General features: G+C 44.8%; 1 protein-coding gene across 1 annotated transcript in view; it reads left to right on the top strand.

Annotated features, from left to right (window-relative positions):
- NMNAT2 (nicotinamide nucleotide adenylyltransferase 2) overlaps positions 1-23,649 on the top strand; it is a 201,113-nt gene that overhangs the window by 141,000 nt on the left and 36,464 nt on the right. The window contains exons 2-4 of the mRNA XM_049868109.1: positions 16,116-16,204; positions 17,192-17,259; positions 20,047-20,125. Coding sequence (XP_049724066.1) covers positions 16,116-16,204; positions 17,192-17,259; positions 20,047-20,125 — 236 coding nt within the window. The remainder of the gene's footprint in view (positions 1-16,115; positions 16,205-17,191; positions 17,260-20,046; positions 20,126-23,649) is intronic.

Here is a 23,649-nt window from a genome sequence, read left to right as displayed (position 1 = left end):
AAGAAGAGATTGAAAAGGTAATCAAAAAACTCCCAATTAAAAAAAGCCCTGGTCCAGACGGCTTCACTGCAGAGTTCTACCAAACTTTCAGAGAAGAGTTAACACCCAACCCAAACCCAGTGCCGTCAGTAGTAGAGTTAACACCACTACTACTAAAGGTATTTCAGAGCATAGAAAAGGACGGAATACTACCAAACTCATTCTATGAAGCCACCATATCCCTGATACCAAAAACAGGTAAAGACACCACAAGAAAAGAAAATTATTGACCTATATCCCTCATGAATATAGATGCAAAAATCCTCAACAAAATTCTAGCCAATAGAATTCAACAACATATCAAAAAAATCATTCACCATGACCAAGTGGGATTCATACCAGGTATGCAGGGATGGTTCCACACTAGAAAAACAATTAATGTAATCCACCACATAAATAAAACAAAAGACAAGAATCACATGATTTTATCAATTGATGCAGAAAAGGCATTTGACAAAGTTCAACACTCATTCATGATGAAAACTCTCAGCAAAATAGGAATAGAAGGAAAATTCCTCAACATAATACAAAGCCAACAGCCAGCATCACCCTAAATGGAGAGAGCCTGAAAACATTCCCACTGAGATCGAGAACCAGACAAGGATGCACTTTATCACCGCTCTTATTCAACATTGTGCTGGAGGTCCTAGCCAGAGCAATTAGGTTAGATAAGGAAATAAAGCGCATCCAGATTGGCAAGGAAGAAGTAAAAGTATCTCTATTTGCAGATGACATGATCTTATACACAGAAAACCCTAAGAAATCCTCCAGAAGAGTACTGAAACTAATAGAAGAGTTCAGCAGAGTATCGGGATACGAGATAAACATACAAAAATCAGTTGAATTCCTCTACACCAACAAAAAGAACATCGCAGAGGAAATCACCAAATCAGTGCCATTTCCAGTAGCCCCCGAGAAGATAAAATACTTAGGAATAAATCTTACCAGAGATGTAAAAGACCTATACAAAGAAAACTACAGTACACTTCTGCAAGAAACCAAGAGACTTACATAAGTAGAAGAATATACCTTGCTTGTGGATAGGAAGACTTAACATGATAAAAATGTCTATTCTATCAAAAGCGATCTATACATTTAATGCAATTCCGATCCAAATCCCAACGACATTCTTTAATGAGATGGAGAAACAAATTGCCAACTTCATATGGAAGGGAAAGACGCCTCAGATAAATACGGCATTACTGAAAAAGAAAAACAAAGTGGGAGGCCTTACTTTACCTGATTTTAGAACTTATTATACTGCCACAGGAGCCAAAACAGCCTGGTACTGGTACAACAACAGACACATGGACCAATGGAACAGAATTGAGAATCCAGACATAAATCCATCCACATATGAGCAGTTGATATTTGACAAAGGCCCCAAAACAATTAAACGGGGAAAAGACAGTCTTTTTAAAAAATGGTGCTGGCAGAACTTGATATCCATCTGCAAAAAAATGAAACAAGACCCATACCTCACTCCATGCACAAAAACTAACTCAAAATGGATCAAAGACCTAAATATAATATCTAAAACGATAAAGATCATGGAAGAAAAAATAGGGACAATGTTAGGAGCCCTCATACATGGCATAAACAGTATACAAAACATTATAAAGAATGTAGAAGAAAAACTAGATAACTGGGAGCTCCTAAAAATCAAACACCTATGCTCATCCAAAGACTTCACGAAAAGAGTAAAAAGACTACCTACAGACTGGGAAAAAGTTTTTAGCTATGACATTTCCGATACATGATACTGCAAAAACTCAACTGCAAAAAGACAAATAACCCAATTTAAAAACGGGCAAAAGATACAGATAGACACTTCACTAAAGAAGACATTCAGGTAGCTAACAGATATATGAGGAAATGTTCACAATCATTAGCCATTAGAGAATTGCAGATCAAAACTACAATGAGATTTCATCTCCAACAAGGCTGGTATTAATCCAAAAAAACATAAAATAATAAATGTTGGAGAGGCTGTGGAGAGATTGGACCACTTCTACACTGCTGGTGGGAATGTCAAATGGTACAGCCACTTTGGAAATCAATTTGGTGCTTCCTTAAAAAGCTAGAAATAGAACTACCATACGATCCAGCAATCCCACTCCTTGGAATATATCCTAGAGAAATAAGAGCCTTTACACGTATATTTATTGCAGCACTGTTTACAATAGCAAAAAGATGGAAGCAACCAAGGTGCCCATCAATGGATGAATGGATAAATAAATTATGGTATATTCACACAGTGGAATACTATGCATTGATAAAGAACAGTGAGGAATCTGTGAAACATTTCATAACATGGAGGAACCTGCAAGGCATTATGCTGAGTGAAATTAGTCGGTTGCAAAAAGACAAATAAGACCACTATTATAAGAATTTGAGAAATAGTTTAAACTGAGAAGAAAACATTCTTTTGTGCTTAAGGGGGGGGGAGGGAGGGTAGTTAAGAACTACTTTAGGTGAAGGGAAAGACAGCACACAATACAGGGGAGGTCAGCACAATTGGACTAAACCAAAAGCAAAGAAGTTTCCTGAGTAAACTGAATGCTTTGAAGGCCAGCGTAGCAGGGGCAGGGGTCTGGGGACCATGGTTTCAGGGGACATCTAAGTCAGTTGGCATAAGAAAATCTATTAAGAAAACATTCTGCATCCCACTTTGAAGAGTGGCGTCTGGGGTCTTAAACGCTAGCAAGCAACCATCTAAGATGCATCAGTTGGTCTCAACCCACCTGGAACAAAGGAGAACGAAGAACACCAAGGACACAAGGCGATTGATTACAAGCCCAAGAGACAGAAAGGGCCACATGAACCAGAGTCTACATCATCCTGAGACCAGAAGAACTAGATGGTGTCCAGCTACAACCGATGACTGCCCTGACAGGGAACACAACAGAGAAGCCCTGAGGGAGCAGGAGAGCAGTGGGATGCAGACCCCAGATTCTCATAAAAAGACCAGACTTAATGGCCTGACTGAGACTAGAAGGACCCCTGTGGTCATGGCCCCCAGAGCTTCTGTTGGCCCAAGACAGGAACCATTCCCGAAGCCAACTCTTCAGACGTGGATTGGACTGGACAATGGGTTGGAGAGGGATGCTGGTGAGGAGTGAGCTTCTTAGATCAGGTGGACACTTGAGACTATGTTGGTATCTCCTGCTTGGAGGGGAGATGAGAGAGAGGGTGAAGGGGGTTAGAAGCTGGCGAAATAGACAGGAAAAGAGAGAGTGGAGGGAGAGAGTGGGCTGTCTCATTAGGGAGAGAGTAATTGGGAGTGTGTAGCAAGGTGTATATGGGTTTTTGTGTGAGAGACTGACTTGATTTTTAAACTTTCACTTAAAGCATAATAAAAATTATAAAAAAGAAAAAACCTATGGAGCACGGTTATACACCCATGGGTTGCCATGAGTTGAATTTGACTTGATGGCAAGTGGTATTTTTTGTTTTTTTTGGTGGGGGGGGTGGTGGATTTGAGGTGGGTGCAGTGGTGGTGAAGGCTGCTAGTGGGAGGGACAGGTGGTCAAGAGTACTGGATTCTATGTCTCCAGTTAGGCTTCTCAAGGTTTGCAGGGCTGTTCTGTGCACAAGTCTGTTAGGTACCTCAGCCTTATCCCCATGTGTGTACTAGACCAGCCCACCCCTTCTGCAGGTTAGCCACCAGCCACAGAGATTGGGGAGAACATACCAGATCAGGTACCCCATGATCTCCTCGGGAAATATAACTTCCATCTCATGCCCTCCTGAGTCAGAGAAACAGGACTAAGGGGATGTTCTTTACTGTGAAAAAGCAATTGTGGCCTCATAACCTCAAAACCAAACCAACCCACTGCCATCCCGTTGATTCCGATTCCTAATGACCCTATAGGGCAGAGTAGAACTGCCCGTAGTGTTTCCAAGGCTGTGAATCTTTATGGAAGCGGACTGCTGCATCTTTCTCCCGCAGACAGCTGGTGGCTTCGAATCCCAATCTTTCTAGTAGCAGCTTAACCACGGCACCATCGGGGCTCCTCCTCATAACCTCAAGGGGCTTCTTATATCATTGTCTCTCCTATAGTTAAGGGTGAGGGGTGGGAAGGGAAGGAGAGGGCATTGTGCTGGGGTATCCACATCGTCTGCCCCAGTTGTTCAGTGTTTGTAGATCGACAGCCAGGGGCAGGGCTGTCCAGCTCAAGGAATAAAAGAAAAAAAAAAAATTTTTTTTTTAAAAAAAAAAAACAAGGAATAGCAGAGCTAATTGCTCCCCATAGAAAGTAAATCTATAATTTGTTGTTGTTAGCTGCTGTCAAGTCGCCCCTGACTCATGGTGACCCAGGCACACCGGCATCAAACCACTGTGATCCACAGGGTTTTTACTGGCTGATTTTTCAGAAGTAGATTGCCAGGCCTTTCTTACCAGCTTGGGTTTATTTGGGACCTCAGACAAGTCAGCAAATAGTGCCCAAGGATAACATGGTGGGCTCCCATGATTCACCTACGGTTCAAACATCAGGAACAAAGCTGCTTTTTCCTACTTGCTTCAGACCCAAGGAGGGGTCTCATCTGAAAACTTAAGGCTTAGACTGGACAACTTAGAGAGGGAGGGCTGGCACATTTATCACCCACCCTGGAGAATGTGATCACCAGCCACTTCCTTCCCCAAACTACCCAGATTGGGACGGGAGGATCTAGGACTAGAGGGAGATCCAAAAAAGTGCTCTGGATTGTGCGGGGAGGGTGAGACGTCCTTGGTGACAACCAATGAAAATGATATCATTGATTTTCAAGCAAGAAAAGGCAAACAAAGGACCAGGAGAGCCAAGAGACTCCCCTCCTGATGCAGTTCTTCTGCTCACAGCACTTTATCTCTCTGGTGTGAGTGTCTTCCTCCCTCTTTTCTGCTGTTAGGACCCAGCTTAAGCCTCATTTGTTCTAGGAAGGCTTCCCAGGCCACCCCCTACCGTCGGATCACTCCTTCCTCAGAAGTACTAATGCCTTAAATGTCCCTGCCATTCATTTTGGGATCTGCTATCTAAACCAAGTACATGCTGTGCTCCTCCATTAAAAACCTAAGCTCTTTGGAGATGGGATTGTGACTTTCACTCCTTGATGTCTCCTGTAGCACCTGGCACAGGGCCTTGAACATAATAACCAAACCAGTTGCTGTCGAGTCGATTCAGACTCATGGTGACCTTGTGTGTTGCAAAGTAGAACTGAGCTCTATAGGGTTTTCAAGGCTGTGATCTTTCAGAAGCCGATTGCCAGGCCTTTCTTCTGAGGTGCCTCTGGATGGGTTTGAGCTGCCAACCTTTTGGCTAGTCGTTGAGTGCTTAACCTTTTTCACCACCCAGGAACTAGTTGAACATACTAAGTATTCATTCTGTTTTTGTTAGGGAGTGCCGAAGGTTCAGCTTGGTAGGGCACAGGAATGGCTCCTTTTAAAAATTAATTTCTTTTTTACGCTTGCACTGGAATAACCCTGCCTAGAGGAACTCACAGCTTGGCTTCTTCCTTTATCATCCCGTGCTTGATCTTTTTTGCTAGTCAGAATGTTTACAAATCTAGACAGCCATTGTGAAATACAAGGAAGTTGTGAAATACAAGGAAAATCCAGGCAGCTCCAACTATGAATACAACACAGGCTGGACCATTTCTAATTGCAACTGAAAAGGAAAAATCTAGTTAGCGTTGATGTCCTGACCGTGGTGTTTCCTCCATTAACTCCCTGAAAGGGTGGAGGAGATTACACCTGTCAGCCAGGAGGCAGACGAGACATGTCCGTCTCATAGATTTACATTTATGGGCAAATCGTCCATGCTGAGTCCGTCCTCTGCTGGTGGGTCCAGCACAGGTTATCAGGGAGGGGATTTACTTGGTTCCTCACCAGTTGCCATCGAGTCGATTCCTACACATAGCGACCCTATAGGAGGGAGTAGAATTGCCCCACAGGGTTTCCACCTTTATGGAAGCAGACTGCCACATCTTCCTCCCGTGAAGCAGCTGGTGAGTTTCAAATGCAGCCGAGAGCTTAACTGCTGTGGCACTAGGGCCTCAAGGCACGGTGGCACCTTAGGCTGCCCAAGGAAGGCCACACAATGCAGTCGCAGGCCTTGGACCCCTTCTCTGTGAGAATAGGGGCAAAGAGGGCAGACCAAATGGAAGGCAGGTCAGGTCTGAGTGTCAAATGTTAACAGTAATTTGGCTCCTTCCCTGGGGCAGAGCTGTTGGACAAAAATAGACCACTACTTGGGAAGCCTGGCATGACTGAAATTCCAGGGCCCAAGCACAGCTCTGCCAATGGGCTTCTTGCCAGTGTTCAGAAACACCCTTGTCATGCAAGGTAGAGGTGGTGGTAGAGTGGAGGGGGGGAGCTTCTTTCATAGCACCCTAACATTTCAGGGGCTGCCCCACCTGTCTTAGTTGTTGTTGTGTGCCGTTAAGTCGATTCCAACTCCTAGTAACCCTATAGGACAGAGTGGAACTGCCCCGTAGGGTCTCCCAGGCTGTAATCATCACGGGAGCAGATTGCCACATCTTTTGTCCTGTGGAGCTCCTGGTGGGTTCAAACCACCGACCTTTCACTTAGCAGCCGAATGTTTAACCATTGCACTACCAGGGCTTCTTCACCTGTCTTTAGTCCCTTGCTATTGGAAATGTAATCTGCAGAGCCACAGCGCTGGTCTCATTCGGGAGCTAGTTAGAAATGCTGAACCTCAGGCAGGGCCGGGACGAGAGTGAGGCCAGTGAGATGTCTCCTCCAGAACATAACTTAAAGGGACTCCAAAAACTCAGTAATCAAGATAAATAATATTAAAACAAAACAGAAGAGAAAATTAATGAAAAAAAAATCCACCATGAATAAGATATCAAAGTGGTAAATAAAGACAGGATCTGACCCTGCACTTACATATCTCGCCTCACTCTCCTCACCTTTATCCTGGTCCTGATCTCAGGCCCCACCCCAGACCTAACAGATCTACATTCTAACATGACCCGAGGGGTTCATGTGCACATCAAGGATTGAGGGGCACTGCATGAGACCACACCCCCAAGCCATAACCGCTCAAAATCGTGGAATCCAGACAGCAACAAAAAACGGAAAGGGATGGGGAGAGAGAAAGTTCCAGAAGCACCCGAGCCCATCACATTTGCTTACCATTTGTCTGGATTTGCACCCCACAGCCATCTTAAAATTGTACAGTGCTTTACATTTTACTATGCACTTTTTACAAGCTTTTTATTTTGAAATAATTACAGGTTCATAGGTAATTGCAAACATAGCACAGAGAGGTGCCGTGTACCCTTCATCCAGTTCTCCCCAGTGGCTACATCTTACATAATTGTAGCACAATATCACAACCAGGACATTGGCATTGGTATGAAGTGTGTGCATAGTTCTATGTCATTTTCTCACATGTGCAAAATGGTGTAACCAGACTTTTCAGGCATTTGGGGTCTCTTTGGGAAACAAGGAAGAGAATAATCTTATCTGTTCCTGGCCACTTTTGTTTAGCTGGGTGCTGGTTTCTTTCTTGCCTGACATTCCAATCAAGTTAGAGGATAATAAGGCAGCTGGTGAATCACAGGGTATAAAACCTTCATATCATCACAAAGATAAAGTCTAAAAGATGACATTTGGGTGATATGGCAGTGACACATCCAACTGCAAAGACCCAGAGGCAAAGCAGGACAGAAAAGTCTGGGAGGGAAGAGGAAGAAATCTGTTCCTGGGTGGTCTCTGAAAAGGAGCCCTGCTGGCACAGTGGTTAAACACCTGACTGCTAACTGAAAGGTTGGCGGTTCAAACCCACCAGCCGCTCAGCCATGGGAGAAAGCTGCTGCAGTCTGCTCCCATGGAGATTTACAGCCTTGGACACCCTGTGAGGCAGTTCTACTCTGTTCTGTAGGGTCACCGTAAGTCAGAATTGACTGGAAGGCAACGGATGGTTCCTGAACATTCACTGGGAAGTTGTGATGGGTCACCTTTCCCCCATCACTCATCACCAGCTCCAGTATTTCCTGCCTGGGATGGTTGCCTCCTTTCGAATAGTTTACTTCCTAACGTTTTCACCCTTTCACTATCCCTTCTGTGAATTTCTCTTCCTTCTACCTCAGAGCATGTCACTACTCTGCTCAATAACCTTCAGTGGCTCCCTATTGTCTATAGCAGTGGTTCTCTCACTTTAGAATCACCTGAGGAAAAAAGTTGTTAAAAATGCAGAATTTTTAACCCCAACCCCAGAGATGCTCATTTAGTTATTCAGAACTAGAGCCCAGGAATCTGCATTTTAATAACCTCCCCTGGTTAGTCTGATGCAAGTGGTCCACAGAATATACTTTGAGCAAAAGCAATCTCTGGGCGAAAGGTTATACTCTTTGACCTGGCTTTCACAGTTTGGTTCCTCACTTACCCCCACCCCTACCAAGCCCCCACAGCCCAACCACAGTGGTTGACTAAACCAGTTAGTGAGCATGTTTACATTGTATGTTTTCTGTCTATTCGCTAGAACCCTTCCCTCTTCTTGGACAGCACTACCTCACTCTGTCCTTTGAAGCCCTACCATCCTTCAAGACCAAACTGAAATTATACCTCCTCCAAGGAGCCATTCCCAACTCCCACAGGCAAAATTAATCTTCTGTTCCTTTTCCCCCTTGAGCTTAGTATCTGAACTATAGCACAGAGTTGTTCAAACTATGGGTTGCCACCCATTAGTAGGTTGTGACCAGCTCTTTACTGAAATCTGTGGTTACTGTGCTAGAATTTTTTTTTTTTTGTACTAGAATAGAATGCACTAGAAAATGTCAGTGTGCACTGCAGTAGTAAGGGGATTGCAAAATTTTTGCTTTAGTTAAATATACGTATACATGCATATGTGTGTATCGTGTCATGATATACAATGTACGTCATACTGTGGGTTGTGACAAAAACAAAAACAGTGAAAGTCATTGCGGTAGCACTCATTCCAACTGACCTTTCATTAGAGCCGTCAGCATAGCCTCTGTTGTTTGCTCATTATCATAAACCCTTGTAGAGTAAGTAAAGCCATCTTTACCTTCATATCCCTCTAACATCCATCATGGTGTTCTGTGCTCAATAAACGTTTACTGAGTTGAATTGAACTGGATGGTCACAATCATCCCTCTTTTGAGTTTAACTTTTCCAGATCAAGTGTCCTCCTTCAGAGTCTGGGGTTGGAGCTCTATTGTGAGGCAGTGAACTTTGGGGCACTGCCAGGGGAAGGGCCCCCACATCTTGGCCAGAGAAAAGAATGACTCATATTCAAAAGCAACAAGTTTTCTTGGGGCAATGAATTTCCACTGGAAATTCTGGAGGGTGGTCCGAGGAATGGAGTGGGTGGCACTCTGAATCAAGATGGCCCAGTGGAAGGACACCCGTAGGGGGCAAGCATAGGGACTGGCAGCTCATGTAAGCCTTCTAGGCATGAGCGTTTACTGAGCATCTGTTACTCAATAAACACGTCACTACCCTGGGCTCTTCAGAGCCAAAGAAGTCTCTGACTTGGGCGGCAGACTGCATCACAATTGGAGCACAGGTGTTTTCTTATGCCCACACAGTGTTTCAAAAGGCAACGTAACCAGTCAAGGCTGTTTGACCTACAAGCAGCTGCATGCAAATTATCTTACATGCAGAATGCTTCACATATGCGTATTAACTGCACACATCCTTTAGCTGTGAGTTTGGGACCTCTTAGCTACAGCAAAGTTCCTGCTTTGGAGGAAGTGGAGCTAGGGCACACACTTTCAGAAGAATTTCCAGGTCCCTGGGAAGGATCCTTGGGTGGTGCAAATGGTTAAGCGCTACTAACTGAAAGGTTGGCGGTTCGCGCCCACCCAGGGGCGCCTAAGAAGAAAGGCCTGGAGATCTGCTTCTGAAAGGTCACAGCCTTGAAAACCCTATGGAACAGTTCTACTCTGCACACATGTGGTTGCCATGAATTGTAATCTACTTAATGGCAGCTGGTTTGATTTTGGTTGTTTTGGCTGGATGCATAGCAAGCTAGTAGAAGAGTAAGTCCAGAGGAGAGGGATGTTAGACAGAGCAGGCATGCTGGATGCTGCAAATGAGGTGCTTGGGCAAGTGGGGAGTAAGGAGAGGGCATTTTTAAGAAACAGGGAGGGATACTAGGTACCCAGCTGTTGCAGCAGAGAGTCTGTACCAAAACAAAAAAAAACAAACCCATTGCCATCCAGTCGATTCTGACTTATAGTGACCCTATAGGGCAGAGTAGAACTGCCCTGTAGAGTTTCCAAGGAGTGCCTAGTTGTTTCAAATTGCCAACCTTTTGGTTAGCAGCTGTAGCACTTAACCACTACGCCACCTAGGTTTCCAGTCTGACAGTGATCAAAGGCCAGATTTCAATGATCCTGAGGAAGATATGGGTGTAAAGGGCCAAGGGAAGGAAGATTCAAAAGGTTTTGTTTTTGACAGCTTAAGCGACCTTCAATTTGTCCTTGGCCTCAAAATAAGACTGGAAAACAACTGGAGTACTATTACTCTCTTCAAAAGCAAATACAGGCAGTCCTCATTACAAACAAGATCAGTTCCTAACCATGTCTTTAAGTCATCAATCGAATTTAAGTCAGAACAGGTGCATATGGTTCTTACTTAGCCTTACTTTAGAGCCTTGGTGGCACGGTGGTTAAGTGATACAACTGCTAATCAAAATTTTGGCAGTTCAAATCCACCAGCCGCTCCTTGGAAAATTGAAAGGGCAGTTCTACTCTGTCCTCTAGGGTCACCGTGAGTTGAAATTGACTCAACGGCAATAGGTTTGTTTTGGTTTTTTATTCATAATCACCAAAAATTGGAAGCAACCAAGATATATCCTTCAGTAGGTGAATGGATAAACTGTGCTAAATCCATACAAAGGAGTATTAGTGATAAGAAGAAATGAGCTATCAAGCTAGAAAAATACAAGGAGGACCCTTAAGTGCATACTGCTAAGTGAAAGAAGCCAGTCTGAAAAGACTATATACTGCATGGTTTTAACTATGTGGCATTCTGGAAAAGACAAAACTATAGAGATAGGAAAAGGATTAGTGGTTGCCAAGGGTTCAGGTGGTGGGGAGGAATGAATAGTTGGCACACCATGGATTTTTAGGGCAGTGAAACCATTCCGTATGATACTGTAATGGTGAATATGTGACATTGTGTATTTGTCAGAACTCTACTACACAAAGAGTGAACTTTGGTGTAAGCTATAAAAAAAAAAAAAAAAAAAAAAAGCTATGGACTACACTTAATAACGTATCAGTACCAGTTCGTTAATTGTAACAAATGTACCACATAAATGCAAGATGTTAACAATACGAGAAAGGGGAGGCCGCGGGGGCATGCAGAACTCTATATACTATCTGCTCAATTATTCTGTAAACCTAAAACTAAATTTAAAAAATTAAGTCTATTAATTATATTTTTAAAAATGTAAGAGATCTCACATGGAAAAAAAAATTGTGGAAAGTCGTTGTTGCTGTTGTCAGGTACCATCGAGATGGTTCTGACTCATAGACCCTGTGTAAAACAGAACTAAACACTATTTGGTCCTTCGCCATCCTCACAACCATTGGTATGTTTGAACCCATTGTTGCAGCCACTGCGTTGCAGCTCTTTCTTCTCATCTTGAGTTGTGCCACATCAGCAAATGAAGGTCCCGAAAGCCTGACTCCAACCACGTCATAAAGGCCGACTCTTCTTTGAGGTTTGATCGATTTCAGACTGCAGCAGCTCATAAAAATCTTCTATTTCTTCATCTTTGGCCCTAGTGGTTGGTGTGTAAATTTGAATAATAGTCGTATTACCTGGTCTTCCTTGTAGCCATATGGATATTATCCTATCACTGACAACGTTGTACTTCAGGATAGATCTTGAAATGTTCTTTTTGACGATGACTGCAACACCATTCCTCTTCAAGTTGTCATTCCCAGCATAGTAGACTATAAGATTGTCTGATTCAAAATGGCCAATACCAGTCCATTTCAGCTCACTAATATCTAGGATATCCATGTTTATGTGTTCCATTCATTTTTGACGATTTCCAATTTTCCTAGATTCATACTTCATACATTCCAGGTTCTGATTATTAATGGATATTTACAGCCATTTCTTCTCATTTTGAGTTGTGCCACATCAGCAAATGAAGGTCCCAAAAGCTTTACTCCATCCACATCATTAAGGTCGACTCTACTTTGAGGAGGCAGCTCTTCCCCAGTCATCTTTTGAGTGCCTTCCAAACTGGGGGGCTCATCTTCCAGCACTATATCAGACAGTGTTCCACTGCTATTCATAAGGTTTTCACTGGCTAATGCTTTTCGGAAGTAGACTGCCGGGCCCTTCTTCCTAGTCTGTCTTAGTCCAGAAGCTCAACTGAAACCTGTCCTCCATGGGTGACCCTGCTGGTATCTGAAAACCGGTGGCATAGCTTCCAGCATCATAGCAACACACAAGCCCCCACAGTATGGCAAACTGACAGACACTGGTGATTGGAATGCGAAAGTTGGAAGCAAAGAAGAAGGATCAGTAGTTGGAAAATATGGCCTCGGCGATAGAAACAATGCCAGAGACTGAATGATAGAATTTTGCAAGACCAACAACTTCTTCATTGCAAATACCTTCTTTCACCAACATAAACGGCGACTATACACACGAACCTCACCAGATGGAACACACAGAAGTCAAATTGACTACATCTGTGGAAAGAGATGATGGAAAAGTTCAATATCATCAGTCAGAACAAGGCCAGGGGCCGACTGTGGAACAGACCATCAATTGCTCATATGCAAGTTCAAGCTGAAACTGAAGAAAATCCGAACAAGTCCACGAGAGCCAAAATATGACATTTAGTATATCCCACCTGAATTTAGAGGCCATCTGAAGAACAGATTTGACGCATTAAACACTAGTGACTGAAGACCAGACAAGTTGTGGAAGGACATCATACATGAAGAAAGCAGAAGGTCATTGAAAAAACAGGAAAGAAAGGAAAAACCAAGATGGATGTCAGAAGAGACTCTGAAACTTGCTCTCGAATGTCGAGCAGCTAAAGCAAAAGGAAGAATTGATGAAGTAATTGAACAGAAGATTTCAAAGGATGCCTCGAGAAGACAAAGTAAAGTATTATAATGACATGTGGAAAGAGCTGAAGATGGAAAACCAAAAGGGAAGAATACGCTTGGCGCTTCTCAAGCTGAAAGGACTGAAGAAAAAATTCAAGCCTTGAGTTGCAATAGTGAAGCATTCTATGGGGAAAACATTAAACGACGCAAGAAGCATCAGAAGAAGATGGAAGGAATACACAGAGTCATTATACCAAAAAGAATTAGTCAATGTTCAACCATTTCCAGAGGTAGCGTATGATCAGGAACCAACGGCACTGAAGGAAGAAGTCCAAGCTGCTCTGAAGGCATTGGCGAAAAACAAGGCTCCAGGAATTGATGGAATGTCAACTGATACGTTTCAACAAACAGATACAGCGCTGGAGGTGCTCACTCGTCTATGCCAAGAAATACGGAAGACAGCTTCCTGGCCAAATGACTGGAAGAGATCCATATTTATGCCATTCCCAAGAAAGGTGATCCAACCGAATGTGGAAATTATAGAACGATATCATTAATATCACACGCAAGCAAAATTTTGCTGAAGATCATTCAAAAATGGCTGCAGCAGTATATTGACAGGGAACTTCCAGAAATTCAGGCTGGTTTCAGAAGAGGACGTGGAACCAGGGATGTCGTTGCTGATGTCAGATGTCAGATGGATCCTGCTCAAAGCAGAGAATACCAGAAGGATGTTTACCTGTTTTATTGACTATGCAAAGGCATTCAACTGTGTGGATCATAACAAGTTATGGATAACATTGCAAAGAATGGGAATTCCAGAACACTTAATTGTGCTTATGAGGAACTTTTACATAGATCAAGAGGCAGTTGTTTGGACAGAACAAGGGGATACTGCTTGGTTTAAAGCCAGGAAAAATGTGCGTCAGGGTTGTATTCTTTCACCATACCTATTCAATCTGTATGCTGAGCAAATAATCTGAGAAGCTGGACTATATGAAGAAGAACAGGGCATCAGGATTGGAGGAAGACTCATTAACAATCTGCATTATGCAGATGTCACAACCTTGCTTGCTGAAAGTGAAGAGGACTTGAAGCACTCACTAGTGAAGATCAAAGACCAAAGCCTTCAGTATGGATTGCATCTCAACATAAAGAAGACAAAAATCCTCACAACTGGACCAATGAGCAACTTCATGATAAATGGAGAAAAGATTGAAGTTGTCAAGGATTTCATTTTACTTGGATCCACAATCAACAGCCATGGAAGCAGCAGTCAAGAAATCAAAAGACGCATTGCATTGGGCAAATCTGCTGCAAAAGACCTCTTCAAAGTGTTGAAGAGCAAAGATGTCACCCTGAAGACTAAGGTGCGCCTGACCCAAGCCATGGTATTTTCAATCGCATCATATGCATGTGAAAGCTGGACAATGAATAAGTAAGATCGAAGAAGAATTGATGCCTTTGAATTGTGGTCTTGGTGAAGAATATTGACTATACCATGGACTGCCAAAAGAATGAACAAATCTGTCCTAGAAGAAGTACAACCAGAATGCTCCTTATAAGCAAGGATGGCGAGACTGCATCTTACATACCTTGGATATGTTGTCAGGAGGGATCAGTCTTTGGAGAAGGACATCATGCTTGGCAAAGTACAGGGTCAGTGGAAAAGAGGAAGACCCTCAACGAGGTGGATTGACACAGTAGTTGCAACAATGAGCTCAAGCATAACAACAACTGTAAGGATGGCGTGGAACCGGGCAGTGTTTTGTTCTGTTGTGCATAGGGTGGCTATGAATCGGAACCGACTTGATGGCACCTAACAACAACAACTACTTGAGGAGGCAGCTCTTCCCCAGTCGTCTTTTGAGTGCCTTCCGACCTTCCTACCTGAGGGACTCATCTTCCAGCACTATGTCAGACAATGTTCCACTGCTATTCATAAGGTTTTCACGGGCAAATTCTTTTCAGAATTAGGCTGCTGGGTCCTTCTTCCTCATCTGTCTTAGTCTGAAAGCTCAGCTGAAACCTGCCCATCATGGGTGACTCTGCTGGCATTTGAATACTGATGGCATAGCTTCCAGCATCACAGCAACACATAAGTCCCTACAGTATGACAAACTGACAGACAACGTGGGGGGAAAGAGTTTAGAATTATTTTTTAGTTTTAAGAGAGCCAGCAAGGTGATCCTGGAACTTTGCTTGTAAACTACACAGACCCCCTTGGTGACCAGGACTTTCTTCACTTATACAATCCCTCACCTGTAAAACCCATCACAGATTTCTTCATTGGTACAAACTCGGGGCCTGGTGGGAACTGGACAATGAGCCCCCTTGGATGTAAAATAGAGGCCAAGCTTTGCAGCCCCTTCCTAGTTCTCTGAACCTTCTCACGAAAATGGAATTGGGCTTGTCTGATAAATTTGGAAAGACAACATGACATTACTTCCCAAGGCGAAAAAGCTTTGCTCTGGCTGAATATTTCTTAACCAACTGTAATGATGGTGGTTTTCTGGTCTGATTGTTAATTCTCCTTAATTATATGCAAGGCCTTTTTAATTTCTTTTGGTGGTTTTTCTCTTCCGAGTAACTAGATGAGGCAATCAGCCCACCTTTCATATTATAAAGAGGCTTTCTTTTTTTTTTTAACTACTCCTATACATTGGAATTTCTGTGAGTGATTATAGGGGTAAATTCCAATCTCATGGCACTGATGGCTTTTAATGAAGTGCTTGTCTTAAACCCCTCTGAGCCACTCGGAGCTTGTCCAACAAAGGACCTTTAAAACTGGCTTAATCACCTTGAGTTCTAAATCCGTTTGCTTTGGAGGCTGAAATGTGGTTTCAAAACCTTTTGAGGCAACACTGTTAGATATTCCAAGTTGGCACTTCCTGTTTAAAAGGCAAGCAAGATGGAAAATAAACCTTAGCCTTACAGGGCTGAACCTATTGATTTCAATGATCACCTTTAATCCACACCTTTCCTCTTATAATATGTGGTTTTCTTCTCTTAATTAGAAAGAGCCAGGGATTATCTGCACAAAACTGGAAGGTTTATTGTGATTGGCGGGATTGTCTCTCCTGTCCACGACTCCTATGGAAAACCGGTGGGTTCCTTCCTTTGCCCCTCTCCCCTTTCAGCTTGCCTTCTCTAACCTGATAGCTCCTCCGGCATAACATGGCCCTCCTTCCCATCTCTAGACCCCAGTCAGATCTGAGCGAATGGATGTAGAGCAGCAGCTGGAAGGACCAGGTGCTAACACCTGCCCAGGCCCCCATCAGAGCTCGTTAAAAGAGGAACAGGCATACCTGCTGAGTGTGAATTGGCCCTGGTACCATATTAGCTACTGTTTATGGACTGAGCTACATTGGGCAATTCTTTCCCAGGATTTTAGGAGAAAAAAAAATTTATGCTTCTTGTTTTTTGTTTTAAAATTCACTTCCCTGCTTTTTCCTCCCTACCACATGGCCTGGAAAACCTAGGAGCTCTACCAGCTTCCTCCCACAGATGCAGCTTGATGAGTCTGTGGGGAGTCACCTAGCCATCCAGATTGAGCCATAAGACAAGGCAACATTTGCTGAGTTAAGTCTCATCTCTGCACTGGGCACACATTTATAAAACCCTAGTTGCCATGGAGTCATGGCAACCCCATGTGTGTCAGGGTAGAACTATGCTCCGTAGGGTTTTCAGTGGCTGATTTTTCCGAAGTAGATCTTCAGGACTTTCTTCCCAGGTGCCTCTGGGTGGACTCAAACCTCCTAACGTTGGTTATCAGCAGGGCATGTTAGCCATTGACATCAGCCAGTATCCAATGTATGGGCACAATGGGATGCTCCATAAACAGAGACACATCTACTGGCCCTATTGACATCTAGTGGCATACTCTACACACCCTTCATTCCCTTCTTTTCCCCTCTGCCACTCAGTGTGTTAGTCTCTGTGGCAGGTGGACAAGTACAGGGGTCATGCCCCTCATACCCTCTTGTCACTGAAAGTTGGCTGTGTTTTTATAATGGGCAGGCTTGGGATGGTGTTTCAGGGATCCTGTGGGGAAAGGAGGGAGCCTCCTAATGATTGTTCTGTTGCCTTCCAGGGCCTTGTGTCGAGCCGGCATCGTCTCATCATGTGCCAACTGGCAGTCCAGAATTCCGACTGGATCAGGTAGGGCTGGCCTTGGATCCACTGAAGACAATGGGGATGAGGTGGGTGGCCCTGGCACTCATTGATGGTGGAGTAGGAAAGAGGAAGTGTCCCAACAGCAATCTCGTTGCTGAAAAGGTAGGGGGAGAGACTTTCAGGAGTGGCCCAACTGCTAACTTTAACGAAGCCATAAAAAAAGCAAACCAAACCATTGCTGCCAAGTTGATTCTGACTCATAGCGACCCCATAGGACCCAGCAAAGAGCCCTGGTGATGCAGGAGTTAAGCACTCAGCTGCTAACTGAAAGGTTGGTGGTTCAAACCCACCTAGCAGCTCTGTGGGAGAAAGACCGGGCTATAAGAGCTTGGCTGCTAACCAAAAAGTCAACAGTTCAAATCCACCAGCTGCTCCTTGGAAACCCAATGGAACAGTTCTACTCTGTCCTGTAGGGTCACTATGAGTCAGAATAGCAACTTGACAGCTACAGGTTTGGTTTTAATTACCTTCTTCCTTAAAGATTACAGCCTAGTAAACCCTATGGGGCAGTACTACTCTGTCATATAGAGTCACTATGAGTCAAAATCAACCCGACAGGACTTAACAGCAACACAGGGCCCAGTAAACTAAAGGGGGATTTGAGTATTTTGTCTGCTTTGGCACCTCTGGATCCTGGGGTGATGGCTTGGAGCTTCCAAAAACACCATTGGGTTTTGGGTGAGGCATGGCCAGGAATCCAGAATGCCTCTCCATCATCACTCCCAGTAACTTTCAGGGAATGTTCCCTGGCCTTGGCTGTTTCCCATTCCTGGCTCCCCAGTGGCCCCACACTGTCTGGGACAGAGGTGAGGGCAGACAGCATAGCCTTTTACTGCACTCTTCCTTTCCCACCAGACGGCCCTGCAGGGCCCTCTCGCTAATATGGCAGACATGGCTATCTGCTGAGCTTGCAATGTAATTAAAGCAAGCTTTCACTAAGTATGCTAATTACGTTCCCCAAAGTTCCTACGTTATAATTTGCATGAAAGGATGGCTTTTTTTTTTTTTTAATAATGGCACACCATTTGTGCTGTAATTTCCCCCTGTGGAAAAATAAGCAGTACCTAGAGGTTTCCATGAAGGGGGGAGAATGATGGGAAGCTGACCTCAGAGCAAGGGAGGCAGAGAGTTAGCTGAGAAGAGATGGGAACATGGGCTGGGAGGAAATGAGAGAGCAGTGAAGAGAAGAGACAATAATAATTACACAGGGATCTCTGTGCTTGTGTGCAATGACTTGTGTGAGAAGCAGAGGCCTTTTACAGACATTCTCATCCTCCCCACAGATACAAATCAGGTAGAGAGACATTCGCCTTTGTCAGGTGAGAAACAGGCCCAGAGAAGTCAATGAACACCAGAATGAGTGGTTCATCTGTGGGGACAGGAGGATTAGGAATGAGACCTCTTGACCTCATCACTCGTGAGCTACTGGGGAAGATGGGTCCTGCGGGGACAGCACTGGGCAGGAGGCTGTTACTGCCTGGATGTCATTAAATGATTCTGGAGTAATTCCCTCATTCATTCAACAGGCATTTCTGAGTGTCTACTGCCTGCTCCACACTACTCTAGGCACTGGGGATGAGCAAAATTTGGAGAATTGCGATCACCAGGGAGACTCAGAGCTCTAGAGATGGGGGCTGAACGTGGTCTTGGGGGGCCTGCTTAGCCAGGTCTGGGGTCTGCTTATCTCCAGGCATATGTGTGTACTTCGGGATGCAGAGAGGGTGTCGGAGGTCTGGGGGCATGAGGCTCAGGGTAAGCTGATTCACTAAAGGTTTTTTGTTGGTGAGAGCTTATGTCTAGGAGCCAGGGATGGATTACCCAATAAGCAAGGTAGGCACGGGCTTACTGGGCTTACTTACTAATCTGTAGTAACAATTTCATCTGTTTTTCACCACATCGTATGGTGAAACCCATGTGAAATTGTGCACTTCGGAATAGTAAGTAACCACAGTAAGCCCGTTCATACCTTGCTTGCTGTAAGCCAGTGCGTGTCTTGCTTACTGGTTAATCTGTCCCTTCTGGGAACCTTAAGTGTGCCTTCCTGGGAAGTGGGTGGGGAATGCTCAACTGCTAAGAAAATGAGAAATCACCCAATTTTTATTAAGTTGGCAATTAAACCTGAGTGCTGCATCAGTCTGGAACTTCGCAGCTCAGTGTGCGGGACCGCTTGACTGGTCTCACCTTCCCACCTGATGGCTACATCCCACCTCTGTGCCCACAAGGCATCCCACTGCACAGGGAGGCATACCGGGGCTGAGTCCCCAGTGCTTGCAGCCTGGGAAGGATAACGCAGCTACCACGTGATGAGGGTCTGGCTCGTTTAACCCTTACCGAGTCCTGTAGAGGGGAATTCCCATTTTGCAGGTAAGGGCAAGACCAAGACACTGTACCAAGCATTTTACATATAAAACTCATTGATCCTTCCTACTAACCCTATAAGATAGTTACTCTTGTTATTCCCATTTTACAGATGGGGAAACTGGGGCACTGAGCGATCACAGAACTTTCCCAAAGTCACACAGTTAGAAAGTGCTGGGGCTGGGATTAAACCCAGGCAGAGAGACTCCAGCATCTAGTCTCACAGCCTATGCCCTACCCCTCTCATTTTACAGGAAACTGAGGGTCAGGGAGGCATTGCAAGCCTGTTTTATCTGAGTCAAGATCAAAGCATGCAGTATGAGCAGATTTCCTGAGCTCCCTGAGCTATGGTCTTGGAAGGAAAGAGTGTCTGAGGATAGAAACCAAGGGAAACCTCTTTCTGATTATGTTCAGGGTAGACCCATGGGAGTGCTATCAGGACACCTGGCAGACGACCTGCAGCGTGTTGGAACATCATCGAGACCTCATGAAGGTGAGCAGGGCCATGGCTGAGGGTTGGTGGACCACCGTGGTGAAGGGAAGGGGCTGGGTCCTCTGCAGAGCCAGGCCAGGCCTGGCAAGGAGGCTGCAGGCCTACTGACCTGGTTTCAGTTTCCTGTTTCTCGGCCAGCTGTGGGAGAGCAGCCCATGAACGGCACTGAGGAAGGCAGTGAATTAGGAGCCTGGAGCAGTACCAGAGACTACTCCCTCTCTTCCTCCCTTAACTGGCCTCCCAGTTGGTGTGTTGCTGCTGGATATGACCTGGGGCAGCTCTTATCTTCTGGCAGCAAGTTCAAGGTGGAATAAAGGAAACCATAGTCTTAGATCTCCAGAAAGTGAAGAGAGGAAAGAGACTGGGTAAGCAAAGGCAGGAGAAGAGAGGAGCACTCAGGGGATGTACAAGTAGCAAGGCCATCTTACCTATTGTGGGACTAACCAGTCCCTCACTCTGGCATGAGGATGATGCTACTGAAGCATGCCTACCTGTCAGCCATGGCCCCATCACTCCCACTCATTCTTCCCACATTAGCCCTAGAGGCACACGGTATGCTGACCTCTGTTTTATTAACGAGTAAAAGGAAGCAGAGAGGTGAGCCAACTTATCTGAGCAGTGAATGCTTAGTGAGCACATTGAATAAGAACTCCCAACTGCCCCTGCGTTTCTGTCCAGGGTCCAGGGGTTGCAGCCTGGCTACTGTTTGCTGGTTTGAATAAGCTCCACACAGCCAGTAGTGGTGGTTAGAGTCTGAAGAATACACCCATCACAGATTGTCTTAGTCATCGAGTGCTGCTATAACAGAATTACCACACGTAGGTGGCTTTAACAAAGAGAAATTTATTTCTTCACAGTAAAGTAGGCTAAAAGTCCAAATTCAAGGTTTCAGCTCCAGGGGAAGGCTTTCTCTCTTTGTCAGCTCTGGAGAAAGGTCCTTGTCCTCAACCTTGCCCTGGTCGAAGAGCTTCTCAGGTGCAGGGACCCCAGGTCCAAAGGGCATGCTCTGCTCCTGGTGGTGCTTTCTTGGTGGTATGAGGTCTCCCTGTCTTTCTGCTGGCTTCTTTCTTTTATATCTCAAGAGAACACCTCAAGACACAATCCAATCTTGCAGGTTGAGTCCTGCCTCACTAACACAACTGCTGCCCATCCTCGCTCATTAACATCATAGGGGCAGAATTTACAACATATAGGAAAATCACACAATACCAGCAATCATGGCCCAGCCCAATTGATACACACATTTTTGGGGAGACATAATTTGATCCATGACACAGATCAATACCATCCCATCAACACCCATGGTGACAAGGTAAAAAGCAGCACCTTCAATAACAAGAAGCTTAACAACCAAGACAAGAAATAATAAATTCTTCTCACTTCCACTGACCCTGATGCAGAGCTTTCCCTAAGCCCCAAATAACAATCAAAATGGCATTGTTCTGATGCAGGTTAATCCCCATCTCATCTGAGTTCTTGCTATCAGAGGGTCTGTCAGAATCTTCTTCTTGGTGTGCCACCAGTAGCCCCTGACACCCCACACTCCAACAACCAACCAACTGTTCTTTATTTTAATTGACATGGAGATTAAAGGCTCTAGACCATCCTGGGGCATAGAATAGGAGACGTAGGAAAGACCAGGTAGCTGTTGCTTAATCAACTGAATTTCTTTTCCCTATGGAAACCAAGAAAGCTGATTTCCCTTTCTTCTGCTTTCAGAACCCTTCACTCACATGCAGAGTCTTTTCTGGTCCCATTGAAAAGACTCTAGGGATTCCCCAGGTGGCACAAACTGTTAAGTGCTCAGCTGCTAACTGAAAGGTTGGCAGTTGGAACCCACCCAGAGGTGCCTTGGAAGAAATACCTGGTGATCTGCTTCTGAAAGGACACAGACATTGGAAACCCTATGGCGCAGTTCTACCCTGCACACATGGGTGACCATGAGTTGGAGTTGACTTCACGGCAACTGGTTACTAGTTGAAATAACTCTAACATGGGGTGTGATGGTTAAGGTTCTGTGTCAACTTGGCTAGGCCATGATTCTCAGTGGTTTTTCAGTTATGTAATGATGCAATTTGACCATTATGTAATGATGTAGTCACCCTCCATGATGTGACCTGCTGTGATCAGCCAATCAGTTGTAAGGGGAGTTTCCTCGGGAGTGTGGCCTGCATCCAATATGTATATGGATGTTCTGGCAAAGCTCTCTTGCTCTGGATCCTGCATCTGTCTCATCATCATCTGACCTCCAGTTCTTGGGACTTGAGTCAGCAGCCTGCGCTCTGGCCTGCCAATCTTGGGTTTGTTAGCCCCTGCAACTGCATGAGTCAGGAGAAGCCTCCAGTCTGACACCTGATCCACGGACTTGGGACTTGCTAGCTTCTACAACTGTGTGAGCCATTTCCTTGAGATAAATTTCTTTCTATATGTACATTTAACTGGTTTTGCTTCTCTAGAGAACCTAGCCTAAGACATGGTGTGGCACTGACTTGCTCTTCTGCACTGGCCTCAACAACAGCAGTAATAGTAGAAATCTCAACTTGCTGTATAAGAGTTTATATCAGTCAGGACAGGCTAGGATGTGCTGTGGTGACAAACAACCCAAAAAACCTCACGGGCTTAACAAAAGTTTGTTTCTCACACTACATGTCAGCTGGGAGTCAGCTGGGGAACGGTGTTTCTCCTCATCACACAGAAAACTCTTCATGACATCTGTTTCCCTGACCTTCTCAGCAGGAGAAAGAGACTGGGGGGAATCGTGACCTGGTGTTTAAAGTTTCTGCCTGCAAGTAATTCATGCCATTTCTGCTCACATTTTTTGGCCAAAGGAAGTCACATGACCATACTTCAAAGGGGATGGGGAAGTGCAATCCTACCATGCACCCATGAGCTGGCAATATTGGTGACCAGCATTAATGACTACTACACAGGATCTTATAGTTTGCATAGCGTTTTTATCCACTTGTGATGCAGGATGGGGCTGTTGTCACAGTTTTACAGAATAAAGACACAGACTCAGAGAAGTTAAGTGAGTTGTCTAACCTCATTCAGCTGGATAACTCAAGTCTTTCAATTCCATGTCCTGGATCAGTTCCAACCTATGCCCCAGTCTTCTTCCTTCACTCTTGCTGAGTTCTGATGGAAGCTTGCTGAAAGGCTATGGGAGAGACCTTCATCATGTGCCAAGCTCTTCTTTTTCTCCTGCAAGCAGACAGCTCTCTGGACTGATTCAGTGACGTGTATATATAAGCATGCACAAACACACATGCTCACTGTCCCTTTGCCCACACTCAGGCCCTTTAAGTCTATTAACCAAGCTCTGACTCAAGAGCTAGGATACCACGCAAACTCACTTCCTCCCTGACATTCTCCCAGGAGCAAAATTATCTTGGTGAGGTGGGGGAGACTGGTTAAGAGGGCAGGTCTGTAGATTGAGAAGATAAGGAGAAAGGGAGGAAAGCATGAGTCCAGCTTGGGGAGGGAGCTCGGACTGCAAACTGTGGTTTGTCTCCAGGTGGGGTTCT

This window comes from Elephas maximus, chromosome 24 (genome assembly GCF_024166365.1).
Source record: "Elephas maximus indicus isolate mEleMax1 chromosome 24, mEleMax1 primary haplotype, whole genome shotgun sequence".
NCBI lineage: Eukaryota > Metazoa > Chordata > Mammalia > Proboscidea > Elephantidae > Elephas > Elephas maximus.
Note: the sequence above shows the minus strand (reverse complement) of the source record. Positions and strands in the feature narration are given on the sequence as shown.